The sequence below is a fragment of the Alligator mississippiensis genome, chromosome 15 (genome assembly GCF_030867095.1).
Source record: "Alligator mississippiensis isolate rAllMis1 chromosome 15, rAllMis1, whole genome shotgun sequence".
NCBI classification, from domain to species: Eukaryota; Metazoa; Chordata; order Crocodylia; family Alligatoridae; genus Alligator; species Alligator mississippiensis.
The window spans coordinates 6,279,736-6,305,509 of record NC_081838.1 but is presented as its reverse complement, the minus strand read 5'-3'; the positions used below and the strand labels follow the sequence as shown (position 1 = coordinate 6,305,509).

At 43.8% G+C, this 25,774-nt stretch overlaps 1 protein-coding gene across 3 annotated transcripts in view; it reads right to left on the bottom strand.

Moving 5' to 3' along the window:
* The window catches only part of SCN8A (sodium voltage-gated channel alpha subunit 8), a 72,027-nt gene that overhangs the window by 9,636 nt on the left and 36,617 nt on the right, over positions 1–25,774 (bottom strand). For all 3 annotated transcript variants that reach the window (XM_006264618.4, XM_019497582.2, XM_006264617.4), the window contains exons 12-23: positions 22,959–23,094; positions 21,076–21,314; positions 19,736–19,909; positions 17,253–17,609; positions 15,977–16,447; positions 15,014–15,131; positions 13,516–13,670; positions 12,650–12,823; positions 7,560–7,682; positions 2,003–2,287; positions 1,424–1,477; positions 734–871 (exon numbers count right to left, since the gene is read on the bottom strand). In XM_006264618.4, coding sequence (XP_006264680.2) covers positions 734–871; positions 1,424–1,477; positions 2,003–2,287; positions 7,560–7,682; positions 12,650–12,823; positions 13,516–13,670; positions 15,014–15,131; positions 15,977–16,447; positions 17,253–17,609; positions 19,736–19,909; positions 21,076–21,314; positions 22,959–23,094 — 2,424 coding nt within the window. The remainder of the gene's footprint in view (positions 1–733; positions 872–1,423; positions 1,478–2,002; positions 2,288–7,559; positions 7,683–12,649; positions 12,824–13,515; positions 13,671–15,013; positions 15,132–15,976; positions 16,448–17,252; positions 17,610–19,735; positions 19,910–21,075; positions 21,315–22,958; positions 23,095–25,774) is intronic.

Sequence of the window (25,774 nt, the reverse complement as noted above, 5' to 3'; positions counted from 1 at the left end):
GAGGGAGAGGGATCACAGTCCTGGCTGTGCCCTCACAACACACAACGAATGGGAAGCTGCTAGTACCTTGCACCAACACCTAATAGTTACTGAACTGCCACTAGAGCCAAGTGTTGCATTGGTCTGAACTGCACGATTTCCCTAGCCCCTTTTCCTTCTGACATATGATTCTATTGAGAAATCACAAAATTTGCTCCTTTATTATCCCTTGAAGTTGCCCTTCAGTTGCAGATCATCTATGAACACCAAGACAAAGAACATTTACCTTGATGTGAGGAACCTCCCTGCTTCATGATGTAAGTGAAAGGGCCAGGGTAGGGAGGAAAATTCAGACAGAGCAGCAAGAGAGGACACGATTTCTGTCATATCCTACTTCTACCTGCTTAAGGAACTTCAACCTTTCATGCTCTAACCAAGACCAGAAAACAAAGAAGTCCCTGAAAATCAAGGCTGTGGGATCCTACAGCTTTCCTGAACCTCACAATTTGAGAGAAGAGTCAGGTTGGCCCTTGTTTTTCTGAACAGGCTTGTCCAGGCCCTTCTTCTAAACAGGCACTGGGGGCTAGCTAGAGAAGGCAGTGTTTAGGCCATTTGCGAATCCAAGTCCAAAGAGATGAGGCTCAGTGCAGGAAACTCCCCATTTGACAGCAGGGTGCCTCGTGCCTCAAGCTCCACAAACCTACCAACAATCAGCTTGGGGCTGCCTATCTAATCAATAATGAAGGTGACCTATCTTTTTCTTTTGTTGATTGAAGTTGTCAATGATGACACCAATGAACAAATTCAGGGTGAAGAAGGAGCCGAAGATGATGAAGATTACAAAGTAGATGTACATGTAGATGTTGTCTTCGTACTTTGGTTGCTCTTCTGGCTGAATGGGGGACGGGGGTGGGAGAAGAGAAGAGAATGGCATTTCAAAAAAGCTATAAAGTACATTTAAAGTGATGTGTTAATCACAGAGGAAGTGTAAAAATCGAGGCAAGAATGAATGCTGGCACGGGAAAAATCAAGGTAAAAGATATTGGCTGATCAAGAAATGGAAACAAACACTGTTTGAATCTTTTTCTCATTCCAGCTGCTGTTCGTCTTGCATTTCACCCACGTGAAGTCAGAGCACCCCCGCCCCATCTGGATGAAAAAAACCACACATCCTCTCCCTGCTCCCTTTGCATTCCTTTTCCACTACCGTGATACCCCAGCTGAGCTCTCCCCTGGCCTCTATAGTCTTGGTGACCCTCATCCTTTTTGGTTCTGTACAATACTCTTAAATAGTCAGCAACACAGAAACAGCAGGAAATGAAACATCTTGATCTCCTATTGAGATCATTACAAATAATGAAATGGACTTCAGTTCTAGACGTTAAGAAACAAAATTAAACAAGTGGGATTCTTGGGAAGGGCTTTTTATAGACTTATACTTTACCTTTCTGGAATCTACTGCAGCATACATGATGTCCATCCAACCCTTGAACGTAGCCTAGCAAAGAAAGCACATACTCCTTTAGATGGAAGTCATTTAAAATGAAACTGGAAGGATCTGATCTGTGGTGCAGAGTTGCCCGAGCAGAGGACTCATTTACTCTCTTGCTCTCCCTTTGTAAGGTAGTACTTAATTTCACTTTTTTTAGGAGCTGTAATTTTATACATAATTTATTTAAAACTGCCTGCTTCACTTAAGCTAAGCACAAAGCTTTATCTTCACTAATCATTTGTAAGAAAATTTCTGTTTGGCTTTTGTACTGTTGCCTAATAAAAAACAGAACTTGGTGTCTCTTTGTATATGTGAGGGACGAGAATCCCACCCCCACCCAGAGAGAAGTCAGTATAAAACAACTAGACTATTTATAAGACAATATGGGACTCAAATACTTGACCCAAAGCCCGGTGAAGTCAATGCAGGTGTTGAACTAGGGGCTGATGAGAAGGAAGAACCCACAGATGGAGACAAACTGAAGAGCTAGCATCTAACAGCAAACAAAGAGGTGAAGATGACAAAACTCACAACTTGTAGAAGTGCCAGGTATCCTGCCCCAACATTGTCAAAATTAATTTTCACATTCTTCCATCGGATCTCAGTGGAGTTGGGTGGCATCAGCGCCTCACAGTCAGTCTTGTTGTTCACAACCTCTATATCGAAGCGCTCCTCGGAGCTTTCGTTAAAGCAGTAGTGGTATTTCCCGGCAAACAGGTTAACCCCCATAATGCTGAAAATCAGCCAGAAGATAAGGCAGACCAACAACACATTCATAATGGAAGGGATAGCGCCAACCAGGGCGTTGACAACCACCTGCGTTGGAAGGGGTGGGAAAAAGTTTTAGTACAAAACAGAAACCAGCAGGCAGCAGGCATCAATACAGCTGTTTTTTGGGGGGGAATAGGAGGTCAGGCCACTGACAGACCTGTGGCTTTTACACCAGGCAAGAGTTTGCAGGGAACTTATTTCAAGTGTTGCAAAGTTCTGCTCAGAAGCCACCTGCTGAGGTCCTGTTCATTCAAGAAACAGGGCAAACTCCTGCTGAGTTTGCTGGCTTTGCTTCTGTTTTGCTGTTGTTTTTTTTGGCAGAAGCATTTTTAAGTAATTTTGGTTGCCAAAGGGGAAAAACCAATGTTTGTGAGTGAGGCTGTGCTCAAACTCTCTGGGCTCCTAACTAGCTACAATTTACTCAGAGCCAGGTCTGTTCATGCTTTCGGAGGGATGTCTCAGCCAGTGCCTTTGTGGCCATTCCCCACTTTAAAACAAGGCTGTGATCACTTTGGGGCTCACCTCCTGCTCCCACCGAGGCTGACAATGAATTCTGAGCCACTGACTTCAATGGGAGCAGGATCAGGCCCAAATATCACTCTCTCGAGACTAAGCAGTGAGTCCATGTGAACACCAAGATTGTCGTCGTGACTAAGCAAGGCCAATCATGTCGTCTCAGGCAAAGAGCTGAGCATGCAGGTTTGCAGGCTCAAGAAGAAAGAAAAGCCATATTCCCTCCTCCGAACTGTAGCAAATAAGGCAGGAAGTGGCGTGCTTTGCAGTCACAGCGCATGTCTTTCACCATTTTCTAATTTGAATCTTTCAGGATTTGAGCAGCGTTTCCCCAAGCTCCCTTCTGACCTAGGCCCAGGAACATTACACGCTCACCTGCCCTTAATGCAGCCAGCCTGGTAGGTAGCCAGTCTTTTGTGATTTCCTGCACTAGTTCCCTCTAATAAATGAAAGATGCAAGTCATCCTGTCCCTTCAACCTAGGGACACAGGCCACGGGCTGAAATCACTTGCACCCTTGGCTCAGTGAGACAGAGAGTGCCCTAGAAAGGAGGGGCTTGGGGTTCTGGCTACTGGTCCTGCCTGCAGTGGGACAGCAGTTCTCCCATTAGCATCTATCCATTTTATCCATGACCATTAAGTGCAATGTGCAGAAACATCCAGGAGCAGAGGCCAGGACTGAAGGCCCTTTCCCTTCCAGGGCACTGCCCACTGGACTGAGCCTCTTGTTTGCTCTCCTTCTGGCCCCATATACCTTCCCCTCCTGGTTGTCGAGTAACCCTCCTCAATGGGGAGGAAGAAGGGAGGGGAAGGGTGCTTTAGACAGTGTCCAGCCCATGATGGCCTGTGTTTCAGAGCTCTGTGCTGGGAAGTGGGAGATGCAGGTCAAACGCCTTGTGGTTGCGAGAGACCTACAACCAGAGTGGGCCTCCCACTCCCTGGGCAAGTTCCCTAACCCCTGGCTATTAGGATAGAAGGCGGGAGGAGCCTCCTCCGGCATCTTTTGTGATTCACATGGGGTTAACATGCCTCCCTAGACATTAAAGAATCTAACACCCACATGAAATGGCCTGAAATGCCATGTGCGCAGCACACTCTCGCTGTAAGTGCTATTTACCTAGTTAATGGCAGCGCTGGATTCAGGCCTGAGCGTCAAGTAGTCTGCTCCGCAAGGTCTGATTCAAACTGCATAGCAGTTTTGCACTGCCTTATAATGGCCTATGGTCAGACGTGGGCCCTCTGCATGTAGGCTCGAAGCAACCTCCCCTCCCATTCTATTTGTCACGCTGTCCCACTTTGCTGCAAAGGGTGCACATAACAGTGATCATCACCCACCTTACTTTGAGACTATTCAGATGCTGGCAAACCCCAGGCTAATACAGCTAACTACCTCTCTCCAAACCCCAACTAGTCACAGAAACGGGAAAAAGTTTTGCTTCCTGTTACCATTTACCAAAATAAATGTATTTAGGTTACACTGTTTCAATTGATCATTAAAAACATAGCCAACTTTCAAAAGATCTGAGAGAGGGAACATGGCTTTTGTGTGCAGACTGTGCATTGGCAATTGACAAAAATGCATGCATGTTTCATAGCATTACTGTCATACTCCCTGAATAAATTTAAGAGCACAGCAAGCTCTTTAAAATGCAGATTACTATGGAGGAGAGAAAAGCAAAGAACTACATTTAATGTTTCCTTTGCAAAGGCATTTCAAATCTCTGTCCGTTTGGAGCTACAGGGCATCAACACGCTTCTCAAAGTCAGAACAAAACAAAACAAAAGCTTTTGGAAAGTTACCCAGTTGCACAGTTACAGTTAAATGCTTTGCATCAATTCTGCTGAACTGAAGTTTTTACTGTGTGGATTTCTTGATTCCACCATTTCAAATCCAAACAAAACACTGTCAAACATGATGTTGTGTGTTTTTAAGTGGTGTTTATTATCGAGGAAGTTTCTGCTATCACTTGTCCTTTATGATCATACTGTGCTCCTTGACTGTGTGCTGTCATGCCTTAGACCACTGTGCAGAATTACTTTTAACCAACAAAAGCGCATGTGCCCCCGTGGCAACAAGCACATTCATTTTGTGTTGATCTTGTACAACAGGTGAATCAGTTCCGCCAAACTTATCCTGAGCCGCGGGCCCTTGCTCAGCGTACGGCCCCATACGAGGCCATTGTAGGAAGAGCATGTACAGAGCATCCTACTGGCCTATGTGCCAGTGGAACTGCTGGGGTGCAGCGCTGGGTACCCCGTGTGTGTGGGACAGAGTCCTCCTGCACAGGGCCTGATCTCTCTCTCCTCATGCAACTGAAACAAATGCCACTTGTTGTGATCAGGCTTTACACTGGGTAGGCCAGAGTTCAGTGTCGGACTAAGGATCCTCCAAGCACAAAAGACGCTACACAGCAGATTGATTCATCTCTGCAGTCTTCGTGTGTGGGCCATGTCTTTGCTGAGCCAAATGGCATTTTGGTTTGTTTTTGTTTGGGGGGTTTTTAAGTCTGAATAATATAATCATAATTTTTAACCAGAATCTGTGCATAGAATCTAAAATTAAGTTCTACCCTGTTAAAATGACTAAATCTTTAGAGACACCTACGGAAAAATCCTGGTACTATTGAAACCAATGGGAATTTTGTCAGGATTTTAGTTTGGAAAGACTAGTTGCTTTCTGGAATAATAAAGGCAAAAGAATGACTTGTGTGAGTTTAAAGGCTCAGATAAAGCGCACACATGCTCAATGTCCCTAATCTGTTTTGGCAGATTAAAATACATTGCCAGTAGCAGATAGGCTGGATAAAGATATTAATGCCCTCTACTGTATAATGCCTGTAAGTATAAAGTCTGAAAGTATTTTACAAATACTGATTTAACTTCTCATGACCTAGTGAATTAAGTATCATTGTCCCCTTTCGCAGCATGCAGAGAGGTTTGGCGAGTTGCCTGGGGTCATTCTCAAATCAAAGGCAAAATGCAGAAAACAAGAGAGGAGTCACAACTCCCCTGTATCTTGCGCTGATCACAAAACATTACTGGCTCATTGTAAACTTAAGGTAAAATTGGTTCCTGTACAAAATGCAAGCAAAAAGCTTGTATATCCGTTAGATCATCAATTTAGAAAGTGCATGGTATGTAAGTAACCATGGGATAAATTTAACTATTAAGTTTGCTGCATGAGAAAATTACCAACTGCAAGGAACTCATTTATAATGTATTTGGCATTAAGAGGCAGGACTCCACAGAATGCTATTCCAGCTATTTAAATAAGCTTAGGAGATAGATTTATAATTGCGTTACAACAAAGCTAACATTGGCAATGAAGACAAGATGAACAGGTCTAGCACTTAAGGGTGATGTGCTGTGACTGTGCCATTAAAGAAATTTGCAGAAAGTCATTTTTATAAAAGAAATCTCACTGGGATCATATCTCCACATTTATGGTCTCGATTGGCTTTCTGACACAGCTATGCGCGTCCATGTTTTGTAGCTGACCTGAGATTAGTGTATGTAGCCAGCAGTGACTGTACCATCACTATATTCAGTGCAGACTATTGCTTCCAATATATTATTCTTATTTACACTCTGTAGTTTCTGTCGCACCATAGAGCTCTATTTGAGAACTCTTTTAACAAGTCAGGGCACACCCTGGGCCTTAATCTTCTCTAAGTTACACTTGTACACAGCCAGAGTAAGTTAGAATGACTCCAGTGGGGTGACTCCAGATGTATCCTGGAGTAAACTTAGACTATCTTCCTCCCATCTGTTTTACAGCATTTCTTATATCTTGTTTTTAAAATGCAATTGTACATTTTCTTGATTTGTATTGCCAATGGCTTTAAATTATTATTAGCAACAGTGAAAATCCATTGGTTCAGCGTACCATTGACCTAGAGAGATTTGAGGGTTTTGGCATGTTTTGTACAAAATTATTTCAATACAAAAGGATCAAAAGCACCAACATGTATCACTGGTAAAGTGTCAAAACAGTGTAATCATTTCAATGGCATCCCCAAGGCAGTGGTGCCATCTAACAATTTCAGGAAAGATCATTAAGTTCAATGCTTTGCTTGTGCTTCATTGCTAAGTTCACAGTGACAGGACAGGGGACCATAGAAGCATGGTAAAAGGGAGGGAGTGGAAAGGAAAGCTTCATTATCAGACAAGGCTTCCAGTCACCACCAGACTGGATTGAGAACAACAAGGTGCAACAAGAGGAATTAAACCAAAAAAGTTTTTTGAAACAGCTGAGCTCCCCACCATTCCCTTCCTGCAGTTGCTAAAGGCCTGAGTTACCCAAGAAGGAGAAACAGCTTCACATGGATTTGCACAGATTAGATTGCTTTTTCAAGCCCTTTAAGATCTCCTTCAATCAACCCCCACCAGTTCCCACTGTGGCCAACACCTGGGGGAAAAGATACTTGTGGTGGTTCAAATTCAGCTTCTTTGCACCTGGTGATTCTCCCTAGATAAAAGTTACAGCTGAGAAGCCCCCTCGGATGCTAGAGGTAAAAGCCAGGCCAAATGAGAACAGCCACGTGTTAACATATTCTACGAATGGCATGTGGTTTGGGCCAGTAATTAATGTAATGAGGCAGCTTAATGCATCTCCCTTCTTTAAAAGGGGAGTGTGCAGCAGCGGGCAGGGTGACGGGGACATCGACAGAGGGAGGTGATCAAGTCAGCAGCTGCATCATGATTCCGTCTGGAATTTTCTTTCCACCAATTTGATCAGTTCTAGCATGCTTAAAAAAAACCGCTCCACAGGCATGCAGAAGGATCAGCTGCTAATGACATCTTACCCTCATGCCCTCAAATCGGGACAACGCTCTTAAAGGCCTCAAAGCTCTTAGTGTCCTAAGGGACTTTATGGCACCTAGTTCCGAGTAGCCCAGGGCATTAGCTATAAGGCTGACTAAAGAGACCTACACAGAAAACAGAAAAGAAAAGAAAAAAAAGAAAAAAAAGGTTCCAGACTGTTAGAATTAATCCCCTACCACTGATTGCCCAGCCCAGACTGCTGGCCTGGGCCCCCAAAGAGAAATACCGAAGACATGACACCAGCTGCCTACTTCCCTTGACTGAAACGACCTGGAAGGAAATAATGTGGTTGAGAGAGGCATAAGAAAAAAACAAAGGGTAAAATAAGTGAGAGAGCAGAGACACAGACGGAGAAGGGGTCTGTCAGAAGGAGGAGCCCAAACGGATGACAAGAACCTTACCCTCGCCCTTTTACTGCCTGCAGGATCTCAGCAGCTCCCATTAAATTAAGCCAGACAAATTTTAAAGGTACCTATGAAAAAGAATACAGGTAAATACACACGCTGCACAAACTGCCCTGCTCAGCTCAGACAAACAGTGCCATACGTGTAGTTCCCATGAAATACTGAGCCTCCTTGGCTCTAAAGCTCCCAGGTCCAAATCGGCATGACTTTTAAACTTTGCACTGTCCTGTTTACCACCTGGTACTTCCCTTGCACCTCACTTCAGGGGAGTAAGCTTTGCAAATGTCACTGAGCCTCCCAATCCTTCGGTGGAAGAGCCACTACAATTCCCCATACAGCTGGGGGAAACTGAGGTACGGCAAGGTGAAGCAACACCCCTAAGAGCACAGAGTGGGTTTCCAACGGATGGGGGAGACAACCCAAGTCTCCAGAGTCTACTACCCTCTGCCTTAATTCCAAAGCTGTGCCTTTTGTTTCTTTAACTATTATGCCTTAGAACACAACTCAGGAGCTACTGGATCAGTGGGTGCTAAGGGCAGCTTGATCTTTTGCAGGGCTGACCCTACATTGCAAACTTGCAAGGCGGGAGGCCATCTACCCATAAAGAGTTGTGTACACTTAAAGCATGATCCAATGGGAATTCACAGCAGAGTAATCCCCCTCCCCACACCACACCCCCTGCCCCCCAACTCACCTGGGGTGAGGATAAGGGACATCCCTTCCTGCCCCATATCAGTCCTTTTAATTGCAAACCTGTGAGTGGCATGCCAGAAAGATACAGCTAATAAGGACAAGTTTCTAATCCTTTAGAAAATATCTTTTTAATAGTAATGAACAATGAAATGACCGAGCCCTCCTATGGTAATTTTTCCTTCTTCATCATTAGCTAGTTAATCCGTAGGAGACAATGCTGCTCCTAGCAATAATCTTTTCTCCTCCTCTTAAACACAGAGACACCAAGACACTGCAGGGAGGAGACCAGGTCTCCTCACAAATGGGACCAAACTCAGGACCCAATTTCCAGTGCATCAATATTCAGGCAGGAACACTTCGATCCGGGCTGCTGATGCAGGCCTTGACTCATGTTTCTGACCTTCAGTGCAGAGAGTAGAAGTCTCTACAGCTTTATAAGTGGGGGCTGTGAAAGACTTGCATCCTGTGCTGTTTGGGGACGCATCCTGTGCAACAGACTTGCACACTCCCTATCTACCACAGATTTCCAGAACAGTAATACTGCCCGGATGGCAGTTTGTGAAGAAGGTTTTGAACTGATCTGTTGGAGGAAAGGCTCTGGACTGTGTGCGAGGGCAGAGATCCAAGGAGGAAGGAGGATTGCTGACACTTGTGGAATGAAGATCCCATCTCACATTACTGATCATGCATGCAGTTACATTTCACGATTTTTCCATTTTCATGCTCGGCCATGATCTGGTGACTCATAGGAAAAAGCAAGAGGGGACTTTTTAAGGATTTTGTCCTAGGTGATCCCTATAAAATTGGCTATAAAAAGTAGCCTTGCATGCAACAATCCACCTGATGTTGGTGGGATTTAAAGCCATTCAGGTCATTGGCTCTGCTACCCCACCTATCCTCTGTTATCAATAGGGGCTATCGCTCAGGATATTGGGACTCTTCACTAAATCTTCAAGAAGCACCTCAGATGAGACCATTAGCTTATGCTAGAACCAAGATGAAAAGACCTTGCTGTAAGGTCTCATCTGAAGGACAAATTCCTCTAATGATGCAGTACCCAGCTCTCTCAGTGCTGTACACGCAGTGTCAGCACAGGACATAAGCACGAGGCAAGAGGCCCACCGAATAGTAACTTCACTTAAGAGAAACAGATCTATACATAAGCAGAAACCAGCTACCAGCTTCCAAGAGGACAGCGTCGCTTCTGCTGAGACAAACCTGGCACTGCAGATTTCACTGAGAATCTCTGATGAACGCAGGGTGCAGTAAAGTGACTTTGAGGAGGATTCTGTAACTGCCTGGGGGAAAGAAGGAAGGAATGAGGTGAGAAATGGCATCAAGGCAGAGCAGCCCCTGCATGTGTTGCCCATACAAGAAACCTGGGCCCTGCCTCTCTAGTTTAATAAGCTACAAGCATTGGGCTGGGCTGCAAAATTCAGATCAGGATTCAAATCCAAGCTTCCAAGTACAGGCTGGGGCATTTGGACCTGGGATCAGCTAGAATGAATGCACAATGTGGTCATTCAGCATGTCACTAAGTCAGTTCAATATGTAAGCCAGGCTTCACTGAGCCCAGATCTCCAAGCGTCTCACCCCTAGAGAAATGCCTTGCTCCTTAGTATGGAGCTGACAAGGAGAAGTCCTGGAACTTACAAAGGCTACTTCAGCTTTCTCTGGGATTTTCAGTATTATACAATCAATTCACTGGACACTCCAGCACAATGTGGTGGGCACTAGTACAAGCCAAAGACAACCCTGTTTGACTGAAAAGCAAGCAGCCATCATTACTATTATCCAGAAAAAGGCTCTTCATAAATACACCCAACAATCTTTGGGAATCAAAGGAACAGAGCTATCTGGCTAAGCAAACCTGAAAAATCACATTCAAGGTTACTGTTACAATGCAAACATTTATTCCCCCTTAGTTATTATTCCTACTGGGTGCTTCAGCTAATCGGATGCTTGTGCCATTTTAGAGATTCTAAAAGGATCTAGTCTGAGAGAGGGAAAGAGAGAGAGAGAGAAGCCATTTAGCATAGCAAAGACTTGGTCGAATCGAGTTCAGCTGCTGCTTAACATAAACTTGTCATGTATCTTCTTGCAGCTCAGACTCACACTTCAGGTTTTTGCAGACTGCTCTGCCACTGTCCCGAGTACTGTAATAGGCAAGACCAGAATCTTCAGTAAACCATTGTGTACTCAGAAAACCTAATTCCTCAGAAATATTAATTGCATTATTGTGCTCCATTATACATAGAAGTCATTGCCTTATTGGGAAGTCCAATATCCTGACTCTGGAAACGGGAAAAAGTAAATAAACTTCTAGCACATGTGCCAATTGCAAAGACTGAACTTTTTTCCTAGCCCAAACTAATTCAGTTCATACCAAGAAGCATGAGGCATGAGAATAGCCTTTATAGGGTTGGTTTTTTTAAACTACATTACACATACTTTATTTAATCTCGCTTAGACTACTTCGAGGGAAATGGCTGAGAATGCAGAAGGTCTGGTTATGGAGTATTCATTTTAGTCTTGCACTTTAGTATAACAATAATGAAAGGATGCAATAGGCTTTTTGGGTGAGAAGAGTCAGTTTAGGATCTGTGTTTAGAGAAGGGATATCAAGGAGAGCAGAAAACAGAGAAGAGGCTGTTATTATATTCAGCTTTAATAATAAATTTGATGCCACTCCTAACCTCACACCAGGAATACCCCAAATGCCAGGGAGAATCTTCAGTCAACCCAGAGGTGTTTCTAGACTGTACGGTGTTGTCATCATACCGCATCTCAGCACAGGTAAATCCTGTTCAGAATTTCCCTCCCCCAGCAGGAGGCGGAGAAAAAGTCTCTTTTATTATTCTATCAGTCTCATTAGCTGGTGTTACAGGACCTTTGGACCTTGGGGGCCTTCTCTAGCCCACAAACTCATAATGGAAAGTTTGAAAAGCATATCAATTTTTCAGAAGCCCTTCAGAAACCTTAAGTCACATTTTCTAAAGTGATTTCAGCTCTTAAAAACAAGTCCTATTGATTTTCTTTGAGCCACTTATGTACTTTGCAACGTTAGTCAGCCGGGTCAAACTGCCTTTGCTGTTTTTAAAAAATAAGTTTAGTTTTCTTGCTAACATTTTCCTTCTGCCATCCATCAATCTATTTGTCTCGTTTGCACTCTCAGGCAGGTCTGAATGCTGGTTCATCCAGGCTGGAGGTTCACTCCTTCACTCATCTCACACCCTTCCTTCTACCAAGCTGCTGTCTGCATCTGCAGACATGGCTCAAACCTTTTGTCTGGGAACTGGAGCACCTCTTTTACAAGAACTGAAGGCAAACTTCATTTTACCTGATCAGTCTTTGTCTTTACTTAAACTGGAAGCACTTGGAGTTCTACAAACCTTTCAACCGACCCACTGGCCTGAGCACCCACCTTTCAGAAGATGCAGCACTACGGGGATGTTGCCAAGTGGTGGCACTGAAAGACCACCTGCCCCACCGCTCTCCCATGTCTAACCTCTCATACAAACTACATTGAAACAAATGACATCATTCTGGCTGGTGTGGAACCAGGAAAAAACTACATTCATTCATAGCACAGGGAGGGTTGGGTTTGGTTTTGCTGGGGGTTTTTTTTTAAACATTTTCCTCAATCTTTTCTACAGCTTCACCATATAGGCCCTTCAGAAATGCTGATTCCAGCTCAGAAAGAGCCAGAGGATGGAAACTCTTCCTTTGCACATAGTGATCCATGAAGAGCTTTGGGCCAGAATTTTGCAGGTGCGCAGGACATTCCCCAGCACTTCCAGCTGGCTGGACAGTCCTATCATTTCTCTGGTTATGGAGAATTATAAACATGCAACTGATTCAATTTAATCAAAAAACAGAGCATCTAATTAACATGAGCACAATGTTACCCTTAACCCTACATACTTCCAAGTGATATTTTTCCCCACTAAAATTAAAAAGAATGGAATACATACAGCCACAATGAGGAAATCCAGCCAGCACCAGGCATTGGTAAAAAACTTGACGAATCCATAGGCACACCATTTCAGCAACATTTCCAGGATAAAAATGTAGGTGAAGACCTTGTCTGCATACTCCAGAATCGTCCGAATGGTTTTTCTTTGCTCTATGTAAATATCCTCAAAAGCCTGGGAAATGACCAGGTAGCCTCATTATTACATTAGACTTTGCAATGGGATATGCAATAAACCAGAAGCTGATTTAAACTAAGGGGAGCTGCACTAGTGGAAGTCGTTTTTCTACATGAGTGCAGCATCTTTGCCCTAAAAGCCTGCAGTGATTCAGCTACCCTGGTGCAAAAAATCCAGTTTAGACACACCCACAGGGCCAGATTTTCAAAGAGCTCTACTCCATATCTAAATACAAGGGACAGCTTTTAAAGAGGCATTTCACACCATGATGCTTGCAGTGAGATTTTCAAAGCTCCGCACTCAACACTCACTTTACATGATAAGCTCTTTGAAACTCTGTCCATTTATTTTGGTACCTAAACAGGAGCTGGGCTCTTTGAAAAAAAAAATCTAGTCCTTGTTGCATTTTTCAAGCCCTTGCAAACATTCTAACTTTAGGGTCCAGAGGCAAGAAGAAAAATGCAGGGTTTCCATTTTACTAACATTTCTAACTTGAATGGGCTGCATATGTTTGCTTGCCACATCCACTGATCCTCAAAGACTTGGGAAAAGATGAGATGAGGTCTTTCTCCAGGAGCAGGCAGAAACCGTTAGCCTCCAGAAGCACGGGTGCAGAGAGACTTCCTAGAAACAGCTTGATCGTAAGGCAACCAAGTCTTGGTTTCCCTAGACTTCCAGAGCCCACTTACCAGGGCTCCACTGCTTAGCAGGATCATGAAGATGATGAACGTCTCGAACCAGTTGTGTTCCACGATCAGAAAGCAGGTCTTCCTCAAGGTCCACCAGGACTTGCCCAGCCCTTCTTCAATATTCACTTGACAACACGTAAAGCGCTTGAAACAACCTAAGAACATAAAAATTAAGAACATAAGAATTGCCATTTACTGGGTCAGACCATAGGTCTGCCCAGTCTCCCGTGTCACAGCAGCAGACAGCAGATGTTAAAAGGGAAAGCGAGCTGGGTTTGACCAGGGTTTTTTCCACTGCTCTTCTCTCACTTGCAGCCTTCAGCATTTAAAGTCTAGGAAGTTCTAATTCCTGTACTGAGTAGTCACTGCTGCCCCTTTCCTCCAAAAATGTCTCCAATGCCTTTCTCAATCTGGCTAAACGGTCAGCTCCCACAACATCTGGTGGCAACGAATCCCACATTTTAAACTAGTCATCGTGTGAAAAAGAACTTCCTTTTCTTAGTTTTAAACGTACTACCTGCTAGTTTCATTTTGTGACCTCTAGTTCTTGTACTGGGAGAGAGTAAAATAACAAATCCCTGGTTACTTTCTCCTCACCGTTTAGCATTTTGTACTCTCTTGTGTTCCCCCTGAAGCATCTCTTTCTAAACTGAACAGGCCTGGCCTCGTTAGTCTCTCCCCATATGGAGGCGCCTCCATACCACTAATCGTCCTTGCTGCCCTTCTCCGGACCTTCTCTAGTTCTCCTAGATCCTTTTCGAGGTGTGGGAACCAGAACTGGGCACAGTATTCAAGATGTGGACGCACCGTGGATTTTTAAAGGGGGAACATGATACTTTCAGCTTTATTAACAATTACCTTCTCACTAATCCCTAGTATTTTGTTAGCCTTTTTAACAGCTGAAGAGCAGTGAGCTGACGTTTTTAGCCAACTGTCCACAATGACTCCTGGATCTTTCTTTTGTGGTAACAGCTAATGTACAGCCCTTCATAGTGTAGGTAGAGTTTGAGTTATTTTTGTCCATGTGCATCGCTTTACACTTTTCTACCTTGAATTTCACCCACTATTTAGTTGCCCACTCACTCAATCACACCAGATCCTTCTGTAGTTCTTTGCAGTCTACTTTGATCTTTACCACTTTGAATAATTTTGCGTCATCTGCAAATTTGGCCACCCTGCTACTCGCCCCCTTTTCCAGACCATTTATGCACGTGTTAAACATCACCAGTCCCAATACAGATCCCTGGGGGCTCCTGCTGCTTACTTCTTCCCAACCTGAAAACTGACCATTTATACTCATTCTTTGCTTTCTATCTTTAAGCCAGTTTCTAATCCCCTAAAAATGACTCTGGCTCCTCTAAAATTTAAAATTTGCTACATTTCAGTTAAAATGAAGCTACCACCCACTTCCCAGGTTGTAACCCTAATGACTATCACTGTAGTATCTGAGAAACAGGCCCCAACACCATTTCAAAGGCCCATCTCCACACAGGCTCACCTTCCGTGAAGCACGGGTCTGGGTCCAGATATTCCTCGGGTACCTCCACAGGGACTTCTTCCACCTCCGGCTTTATATCAATGGTGCTTCCTTCAGAGGAGCTGGTGTCATCCAGTTTCTTGAACACAATACAACCCCACCAATCACCACAATCGATAAACTCAAGGATGGACCTTAAAAGTAGCTCTATATAGGATGCAGTTGCATAGCTGATTACATTAACGCTATCCCCATCCTCACAATGGTCCCAGCGAGCTTGTTGCTGTGCGTTCTGCATTCTGAACCAAATGTTTAGTCATCGATTATCTTATTAAAAGCCTTAAAGATTTTAGCACAGGTAGAGAACCCAATCTATGGTGAATGGAAGCTAAGTGTGGGCAGTTTATCTGGAATAAAACAACTCTTCAATTACCACAGGGTACCTCTTCCAGTGATCAAGGGAGAGAGTGGGCATACAAACCAGTTACAGCTGAGCAAGTGACATGTAGTAAGCCTCTTTCCCCCCCTCCCCTCCCCTTCACTTAAAGTATAGGTTGTTCATCTGTCCCGTCCTTGCAGATGTAATTTGGGTTATCTTAATCTAAGTGCTGAAAAGAGGGTGTAGTACAGATACAAGCCAGCAAGCTGCCCAATGCAGAGACTGCCTTCTACCGTTTCCAGCTTAAATGGAGCTCTAGACATAATAATAAATGAAAAGCCTTGCCCACAGACAGGCAAGAATGCCTGTAGCTCAGGCACACAGGCTTATCCACTTATTGCCTTGGGTCTTATGTTTGGACTGTAAGCTTGCTGGGGCATGGACTGTGCGTCTGCACTGTCTGTATAGCACTCAGCATGCTGAGGTTCCTGCTTAATGACCGAGGCTCAGAGGCATTGAGCCACGAGCCCGTCCTTCCTTCCCTTGCAGCGTTTGCTGCCTACAGTGGTTTAAGTGCTAGAACGAGGTTTAAGCATTTCATCTACCTCCTTGCTGCCATCAGGATCTGTGTCACTGCTGAAATCTTCAGTGTTGAGGTTTTCAAAATCCGACTCGCCCACGGCAATGGGCACCCTGACAGTGAGATTGGGATTGTTGATGAAGGACATGTGATCTTCATCGATGATGTATTTCTCCACGCTGCTCCCAATCCCACTGGTGGTGCCGTTGCCATTCTTCTGATAATCAATGTCCCTGTTGATATCGGCCCCCATGTGGTTAGCAATGCAGTTCACCTTCTTGTCATACAGCTCATCCAAGGGCTTCACCTCATCTGCCTCCCGCTGCTTGAAGTGTGCCTGCATGAACTCATGCACTTTGATCTTCGTCCAGGCGATGCCCTTCTTGATGCGGATGACCGAAATCTGCAGATTGTTCATCTCCCCATCATCGTCTGTTGCAGCTAAGTTGTCTGCGCTGAAGGAGCTCAGCAGCAAAGCCAAGAACAGGTTGAGCACCTGGAGGGGAAGACGGCATACTTGTCTAAGCTCCGACACTGTGCTGATGCACTAGGGTAATATTTCCAAAGCTGCATACAAGGATTTAGCCCCAGTGACATTAATGGGAGCTGCAGAGCTAAACACCAGGCTGAAAAGGCAGCCCTGGTTTCCAGTAGACCTATGGACATATCCAGAACTTAAACACCAACCTCCCCTTGCTACAACAAGCCCCTTGGACAGGATCCCTGTGCAGCATGTGCATGTCCAGGAAGAGCACACACCAACTGCTGCAGCTTCCTTAGCCTGACAAAGGGTTTTTGAACCCAAAAGCTTGCTTAATAACTGGTCTCCAACCATTTAGGTTGGTCTAATAAAAGATATCAAATTCACCCAAGGAACCTTGTCTGCCTACAACCTTGGCTTAAAGGCTTTAAGGGCCATTTCTTTGTTTCATCCTCTCTCATTTTGTACAGATTTGAGGATTAATTTGCTGTCCTGCTGGAATCTTTTATCCTATCAGGTCATGTGAGGATCAGCCCCCTTTGACAAATTTGTACCTCTAGCTCTTTATTGTATAGTGCCTGGATGCTTTCATGATGCACAGCCAATAAAGCCTCAATCCAGCAATGCATTTAAGTACATGCTTCACTGTGACAGCACAAAGTCAATGGGATTTATTCACACAGGGCCCAAATGCCATGGGGCACCTATTGGCAAAGCCTGGAAGAGATCCCATAAGGAACCATTCCTGGTCCTGGGCTTTCACCCCTGTCTCCCCACCCAGGAGCAACCAATAAAGACAATCAGTAAAACATTTACTGACCACTAAATTCCCGATGACCATGACCATCATGAAGACAATCAAGCACATGGCCTGTCCTGCCACTTCCATACAATCCCACATGGTCTCAATCCACTCCCCACACAGCACACGGAAGACGATTAGGAAGGAGTGGAAGAAATCGTGCATGTGCCAGCGGGGCAGCACACAGTCCGGGTGGATCTTACAGACACACTCCTTGTAGCTCTTGCCAAAAAGTTGCATGCCCACCACAGCAAAGATGAACACGATGATGGCTAGCACCAAGGTCAAGTTCCCCAAGGCACCCACTGAGTTTCCAATAATTTTTATCAGCATGTTCAAAGTGGGCCAGGATTTTGCCAACTTGAAGACCCTTAGCTATAAAAAGAAAACAGAAACAGAGACAAATAACACTTAATTCTTCTTCTTTTTAAAAAATAGGTACATGTAGGAGAAATCAATGAGCTGATAAGTCCTACGTTCTAAGGGGAGCTGAGCCCAAACCTCTGCCGCTAGCACCCGCTCCAGTGGGAGATGATCAGATTTTTTGTGTTTCGTGTGACTCAGAAGTCGGGGTACATTTGCACCTTGTGTACTAAATAGATCATAGATGTAATCATCCACACATCCCTAGATTCAGCTCACGTTTGAAAAAAAAAGAAAAAAAGAAAAAGCAGCTGGCGTCTTTTTGTTCCGAACACCTTGCGCATTGACAGAAGTGAGGAAATCATCCCCAGCTCACATGCCACAAAAGATTAATAGTTGCCAAAGCCCAGTTTTCAGAAACTCTGAGCATTCCCAACATTCAGTGCAACTGCTGCACATTACTGGTGCCAGCACTGCAGAAACATCAGACCTTAAACTGCCCATTGCCTTGTTTTTCTCTTGTATATGTGACCTGCAGAAATGGATTCTTTGTGGTCTGATTTTGTGAATAACGCAGACCATCTCTGAACAAGGTCTACAGGCCAGGTAAGGACGGGCTTTTTGTTTCATTTTGCTGCCAAGCTGTGATCTCCGAATCAATAGCTTCTCCTGATAAGGAGCACAACGTGCAAGTGAGTGGATTCAATACATGTCCCTTCTCGGTCCCTTTGCAGAATGATGTGAATAGGGTTGGAAAAAGGAAAATGTTAAAAAAAAACAAAAAACAAAAACAAACAAAAAACCCTGACTCAAAAGGAAAAAAAATAAAAGGTATGGGGCTGCTATCAATTAAATGGGGAGTTCTCATCAGCTTCAACAGGGAACCATGCACAGAGAACTTGAAAACTGCCCTGAAACAGCACCATTGAAATATAAAAATCCAACCTCATTCCCACCTAAGCCAAAAACAGAACTCCCTGACCCTCATTCTGGAGAGGTCTATACACTTCCAAAGTGAAATCCTGGAAGAAAACAAATGCCTCCCAACTCCCACTGACTTCACTGCCATCTGATGATTGCTTTGCACACACTGCATCTGACTTAGTCCCCTGGCCTCAGGACAGGATCTTTTCTACTCTGTATGCAAAACTGAGTGCATTTACAAAGCTCAAGCAACACAAAAAAGGAAATTTGGAAATGCAGGTTAAGATTTACATTGCAAATCAACCAAGCACTCCCCAGTCTTTGGAACCTAAAAGCAAATGCTGGGAGGAGCCCAGCCCAAAGACAGAAGAAACAGATCTTTCAATTCCACTAACAGCATGGTCTTTGCACTTGACAGCCTGTCCCACTCCCTGCTCATGCTTTGGCCCTGTGCAGAGGCAAGGTGACTGGGTATGCATGTGGGAGAGGCAGAAAGATTATACTCAGGGTCATACATGTGCTGGTACTAAACCAAAGAGTAGCTCACAAATCATTAATAATATTTCAAAAATTGAGTTAATTTCAGTGCTAACACAAACAAATTATTTCTGATCAGATGTAACAACCCAAAATACCCTCTGCCATTTTCCAGAGGGTAACAAGGCACCAAAATTGCCAGAAATAAACAATGAAAATGAGTATAAATTAAAACATGACAACAGAAGCCCTGTTACCAATTCTATTCTTAGCCAACACAAATACCCCTCTTTAAAGGTTTCAGTCTGAAATAGGGCATCTTCATACTCTTTAAGTCTATCATTTCAGAGGGGCCTTTTGCCTAGGTTTTTCACTGAGCAAATGAAAGAAGCTTTTTTCTCTCTCTGTTTTAACGAAGGGTGCAGTGAATTACCACTCAATTTGGTTGATTTGATATTTAACAGAAACTTTAAACTTGTTATTTAGGAGGAAAAATAGGTATTAAAAGGACTAGTTTTAGAAGGGAGTAGTATTTAGTTATAAGAATTAGCTGATTTTAAGAAACAATTTTCTTCCTTTTCAAAAGACCACAAACACAAGGTTTGCCTCCCCCCCACTGCTCCAGTTCCCTTCCAAGAATAGAACTGAGGATTTTTCTTAAATTAACTTATGTAAAAGGTTTTCTAGTAGCTGCAAAATAGGAAACTTCAAAAAGAAATGGGAGAAATATGGAATACCAATCGGAAAGATCGCAGCACTGAAAGCCCCTCCACGTCTTGTAGACCCAGTTCCATTAAACTGAGGGAGACAATAAATCCGTCAAAAATGTTCCAACCTTCTTGGAAATAATAGTAGGGATCCATGGCTATGAGCTTCAGGAACATCTCTGCTGTGAAAATTCCAGTGAAAACCTGGAGTGAAAAGGAGACACAAAAAGAAAGGGCACACACAAAGATGCACTTCAGTCTAGTTTCAGGTGCTATCATGCGAACATCCAAGAGAAGTTAACAGTGAGCTACAACCAGATGTCCTGCAACCTTTTTTTTAATCAGTTCTGTGGTGGTCTATGTGATAATATGGGACTTGCCTGTATGACTATTTTCTCCTCTCCATCCCCATCCCTGGCTTGCATGACTACAGGAGCTACCCTGCCACTCCACTGATCCCTCCTCATCTTCCTGGAAAGGCCACTACTGGTAAGTCACTTAACCTGGAAGATGTGTCATCTATGCTACTGCTGCAAATCTACTAATGCTGTTTGCTACCGAAGGAAGTTCCCTCCTCATGGACTTTTGGTCCTCAGGGAAGCAGCAAAGAGATGAATCTCAGTATCCATTTATAGCAAACAACAGCCTCTTTTCCCCAGCTAATTAAAGACCTGTTGCACTGTAAGACATTTCCTGGGTGGTTTACTGACTAGTTTCCACCAACTGGGTGTGCCCATCACAACCCTGCTGTATGAAGAGACAGACTAACAAAGGACAAACGTACCTGGAGAGGTGGGAACTGATGCTCTGGAGCAAATAAGAGTTTATGGATAGTACCTACCAGTGTCTTTCTCTTCCCACACTGGAGAGAAGAAATCTTCACCCCTTCAAATGTCTACACAAATGAATCCACTTAAAAAGGGTGGGTGTGCTCACGGATTAGGAGGCATGGGTTGAAGCATGTTTATCACAGCAGAGACAATTTATGGCTCCACTCTTGGGCTTCTCCCTCACTGTAAGGTGGGGATTCCCTGGCAGCAGCACTCTCAGCAAACACCCTCCCTATACACCCTGTCCACACACCAGAGGCGGACTTTTACACCCACTTAAGGCAGGATGGAGGGAGTGCTACTGATCCCAGACCTCACATAAACATGCGTAACAGCTGATGAAGGCAGGGATGCATGAGAACACACACACAGACCTTCTCAAAGTATTTGCAAGAATCGATGCACAAGAGGATGACATGGTATCATTAAGATTGCTCATTTGCCCTTAAAAATGGATCTGCCAGGCACCATTAAACAATGTCCCCAGAGTTTTTCAACCCCCCTAACAATATTGGGGATGCTCTACCAAAGCCCTCTTACCAGATTTCCTACGGACAGCACATGTTCAAACTGAGGGGTCATGGGATGGTGCTCCATTGCCATGAACAAAGTGTTCAGCACAATACAGATGGTGATGGCCAGGTCAACAAAAGGATCCATGACAATCAAGTTCACTATCTCCTTCAACTTGATCCAGTGTGGGTGGCATTCCCAGATCAGGAAGGTGTTGGCAAATTTGTACCAGCAAGGGGGGCACTTCCTCTGGGACTCTTCCAACTCTGCAGTCATAAAACAAAATAGTAAAGATAGTTGAGCCTTGTCTTCCCAATTCTGCGGGATCTGTCTTTATGTGTTAGCATGGGTCCAGCATTACTGCAACACCTGCACCCCTTTCCATGTCTCTCTGTTTATGCTTCCCTTTAAGCCCTTACAGTGAAGACTCTCTTTGCTGTGTGTCCATTTACTGAAAACTATATCCATGCCTACTATGGTTTTATTTAAAGCATTTCATTTTTTTCTTGATGACTTCTGCAGTTTTTGTCCCTTTTTTGCCCTCCAGTTACTTCATCCAGACTGCCCTATCCATTATGATGCTAGCTTTCTTATTTTTTAGGGGGTGGGGGGGAGAAGGGAGGAAACATTTGATGGATTTCTTCCTTTCCAGTTGGTATGCTGGTTGCTAAGAATATGGTTGCCTTGGTTTTTTGAAAGTTTGGGGGAAAAAAAAAGGAGCTGTGCACTGGAGCCCGTGGGAGTTTGTGCAGGAGGGAAGCAGCAAAGAAACCATGCTCTGTTTTCAAGTATATTTAGTTCTCATATAATTGCATTACATGAGCCAGTAAGAATCTGAGAACAACAGCCTCATACAACTAGTCTCCCGCAGAATATTTGGAAATAAAGGTTCTCTCCACATCTCCATCTGCTGTTTTTTGTATCGTATAGAAATTGTTTTCTCTTCTGACAGCTGACACAGCTGAGATTCGGTGCGGTTCAGGTCTGTCTCTATCACTGGGCTGTAGGCAAAGGAGGCTCTCCCCATTCCCAGTGCAAGCAGAAACACCTACATGACCAGGTTTCTATCAACACCTCTAATTTCCCTTCTGCGTATTGTTATTGGAACCTTATGACTCTCTAGCTGCTTTTATCTCCCTACCTGTGTAGTTTGGATGCTCAAGCAAGTAAAATAAAGCCTAATAAATATACACAGTGCATGTATACAGAAAGCCACAGATTTAGGTTCAAACAAATTGCACGGGATGTACATTTTTCTAAGGGGACAGCCCTGCACCAACATTTTGGTGCCTTTGCATCAACACAGTAGAAACATCTGTTTGTACCCTTCATTTTGGACTAGCAATCCCTCTGGCTGCTGTCAATTCTTTGCTTTGCTAACCACTGTTCAAACTCACCTTTTCCATGACTACTGACAAGCTGTTGTGTTGGCCAGTTCCCTGTCTGGGTCCCAGCTGTTACTCACCTCCTTATTGTGAGGTACCCACAGTTACATGGTGACAGCTGTGTGCTACTTTGTCCCCCAAAACAATTAACACAGCTGTATAAAACATTCATGGGTCCCTGACTTTAAATCTGGGCTTTCATTACAAACCCATAACTCAGGATCTAGGTCACAAGACTGAGCCAAGCTTTTGTGGGCAAGGGGTGAAAACAAACAAGCATTCACATAAGCCTTCCAAACAACCCTCCCTAATTATCGCACCATTGCAGTAATGTAACCACTGTTGCACAACAGTCTCCAGGCAAACTGCTTGTAGGGACAGCAGGGATCAAACCCACCACCTAAAACAGGGCGACACTCTCCTAATACAGTGTTAGAACTGTAGGTTTTTAATCAATTCAAAGCTTGCCACAAGGGGACAGTTGTATACCCCCCCCCAAAAAAATTACATAGCACTGTAACACACCTTCTACAAGGGTATTGGTCACAACAGTCATTATACTGTTGGTTCGATCCTTTCTTCCAAAGGATGCATTCAGCTGATCCATTGAGACCAGGAGAGACCCAGTAGGTTTCTTTTTGATTGCCACTTCAGTAGTTCCCTGCAAAATTCATACACTGATTAGCATAGACTTCTGGTTTGTTTGGCACTTTATATGCTGTCAGGTTAGAGATGCCACATGCAACCAAAAGAAAAAAAAACAGGTCAGGTTTTGTGGTTTTACCAAAATCCCTGTCCCTCCCCTCTTCAAGATCAGGATACCTGAGATAGCGTTACTGGGCTGCAGCAATAGAGTTTGCTATTTAAAAACATAAATCAGGTTACTGGAAGTTGAGATCTCAAGGAGAAGTGTGGAGGATTTCCTGTGTGTTCTTCACGTAGAATACGTGTCTATTTAAGACAAGCTGAAAGATGTTCTAAAATCCATCAGTAGGTTGGCACCCTTCTGCTCTATTTGCACAGTATTTTACTCCTCAAGCAGGCTGCCCTTGTGTATAATGTGATGTCTGGGACACAAGAGCCCAATTGACACAGACCCCTTGTGCATTTTGGCAAGGCACTTAAAAACTGTCCATCCTTTCTCCCACCTTTTGTCCATCTGGTCTGTTTAGATTTCATGATCTTTAAGGCTGGAAATGGCTTCATGCAATTGTCCTAGTAGAGTGGCACCCTGCCCTGGTTAATCTTAGCTTCCATAGCTATAGAGAAATTCCTAAGACAAACCAGCCCTAACAGAAGAGAGATCTGCTGCAGTGCAGCTGGTGGGGGAGAAGGCACAAGGAGACTAGTTTCTCCCAAATTCATATTGTCCACTTATACTCATTTTTGTTCCCCTTAGACATTTCACTCCCTTAATTTTCATAAACAGGGGACAGAGCAGAAACAAACACTTTATTTCTACACTGGTATCAGCAGTTTGCAACCTTAGAGAAAGGAAGGACCCTACATTTTAAAGAATGCTTGCACAAACTTTTCTGTAAATTTAACATAGGCGCAAAGCAGGCAAACTCTATGCTTCTGTTAAAGCAGAAGAAAGCATAGGCAGTATTTCATGTATTCATCTATCTACTGGAAACCAAATGAAAGATGAGAGTAATTTGAAAATAAAACATCAGTAATCAAGGGGATGGCCTATATTCACAAATGCATTTGCAATCATGAACCTGCATCTCGCATTCACTAGTCACTTGACCCTGTACGCCTATGTAACTTTGCAGCTGCACATGTAAGCAGGACTAGACCTTTTAAAAAGTTTGGCTCTTACATGCTTAACAGCTTGACTTATGCTGTATTAGAAGCCCATGCATCAGATGTAAAATGGAAAGTCATCGAACAGATCCAAGAGGTAGCAAGTGAATGACCTAGGCCACATACAGACAGTTTCTCCTGGGAGAGTTGCTGCTCCCTGGAGAAACCACAAGATGTTCAGGATTTTATTCCAAGAGAGCAAAAATGGCCGCTCCAAGAGCAAAATAACCTGGAAACAGGGGTTAAATCATTCCTAGGAGAGTTTTTCCTTGAGAGAATGAATGAATGTCTTTATACATTCAGAGTTTTCCATCCAATCAATTTATAACCCTCCAGATGAGAACATGAGGCTTCAAAACAGCCCCATTTGAGCTACCTGAATTTGGAAGAGTAGGGATTAATGATCTGCTCCTGAACACAGGATTTGGCTGCTCTGTTTCAAAACCCACATCTGAAAACTAGGGTCACAAGAGCTCAGCACTGAGCATTCCTCATAGATAACAGACACTTCCCCACAGGGGCCCACTGAGAACAACGGAGCTGACAGCACTTCAAGACATACAGCAGTGCAATGATCTAATACTGCCTGGTGCCCTGTGCTCTCAATGCTCATTTGAGTCCAGAGAGAAATCTGGATTTTGCTAAACAGGACAGTTGTAATTATTTGCCATGCATCACTCTAGTAAAGGGCCAATCTTGTCGCCTGTGTAACCAGTGGGGCAAGGCTTTTCCAGGGAGTCTAAAGGAGTTCTTCTCTTCTTTCAAGCCCATTGAAAAATCCCAGTCCAAGTGTACTGTCTCTAACTTAAGTGGGACCCAGTACAAATCCATGAAACATTGTGCACTGCTAATGGATCACTGTCTTGTCCTCAAGAAAGGAGTTTGCTGTTGGTGACTGATGCACGGTTCACACTTCCCACAAAAGACCTTTGTTTCTCCTTTCTCAAGGATACAAGATACATACTCTACGAGTAACTGAAGTATCTGTCAACTCAACAGTTCCTCAGCTGTCATGAGGTTAACTGGTAGCTGCATTGTTTAACTCCAGCGATAGTAGGTTACCAAAAAGAACCGCCAACCAGCGTACCCAGTATTGCATAATACTGTCTCTCTCATGCAGGCATCATGCAGATTACAGTTTCTATTATTTCCATGCTGTGTTAGAAAGAGAACTAAATATTGAAAAAACACATTTTACTAACATGCTAACGGGAGCAGGCTGCAGTAACTGAAACTTAACAACTAAAGAAAGGTCAGTAAAGTCTCAGGGAAGAGTCAGGGGTTAGCAGGTATTAATTTAGGTTGCGAGAATTAAAACAATTAAAAAAAACTGCTTGGAATTTCGAGACAGTATCCAGAGCCATTCTGGAAACTATGGTTTTAGACAGGTCATGAGTGACCCTGTATTTTTATCTTATCTAAACTCCCAATTCAACTCCAAATAGATTGTCTACTTCCTCATTTGTCCTGCTGAGATTTTTTAAGAATGAATTTTCTGACCCCCATTCATTCACCCCTCTTGTTTTAAAAGG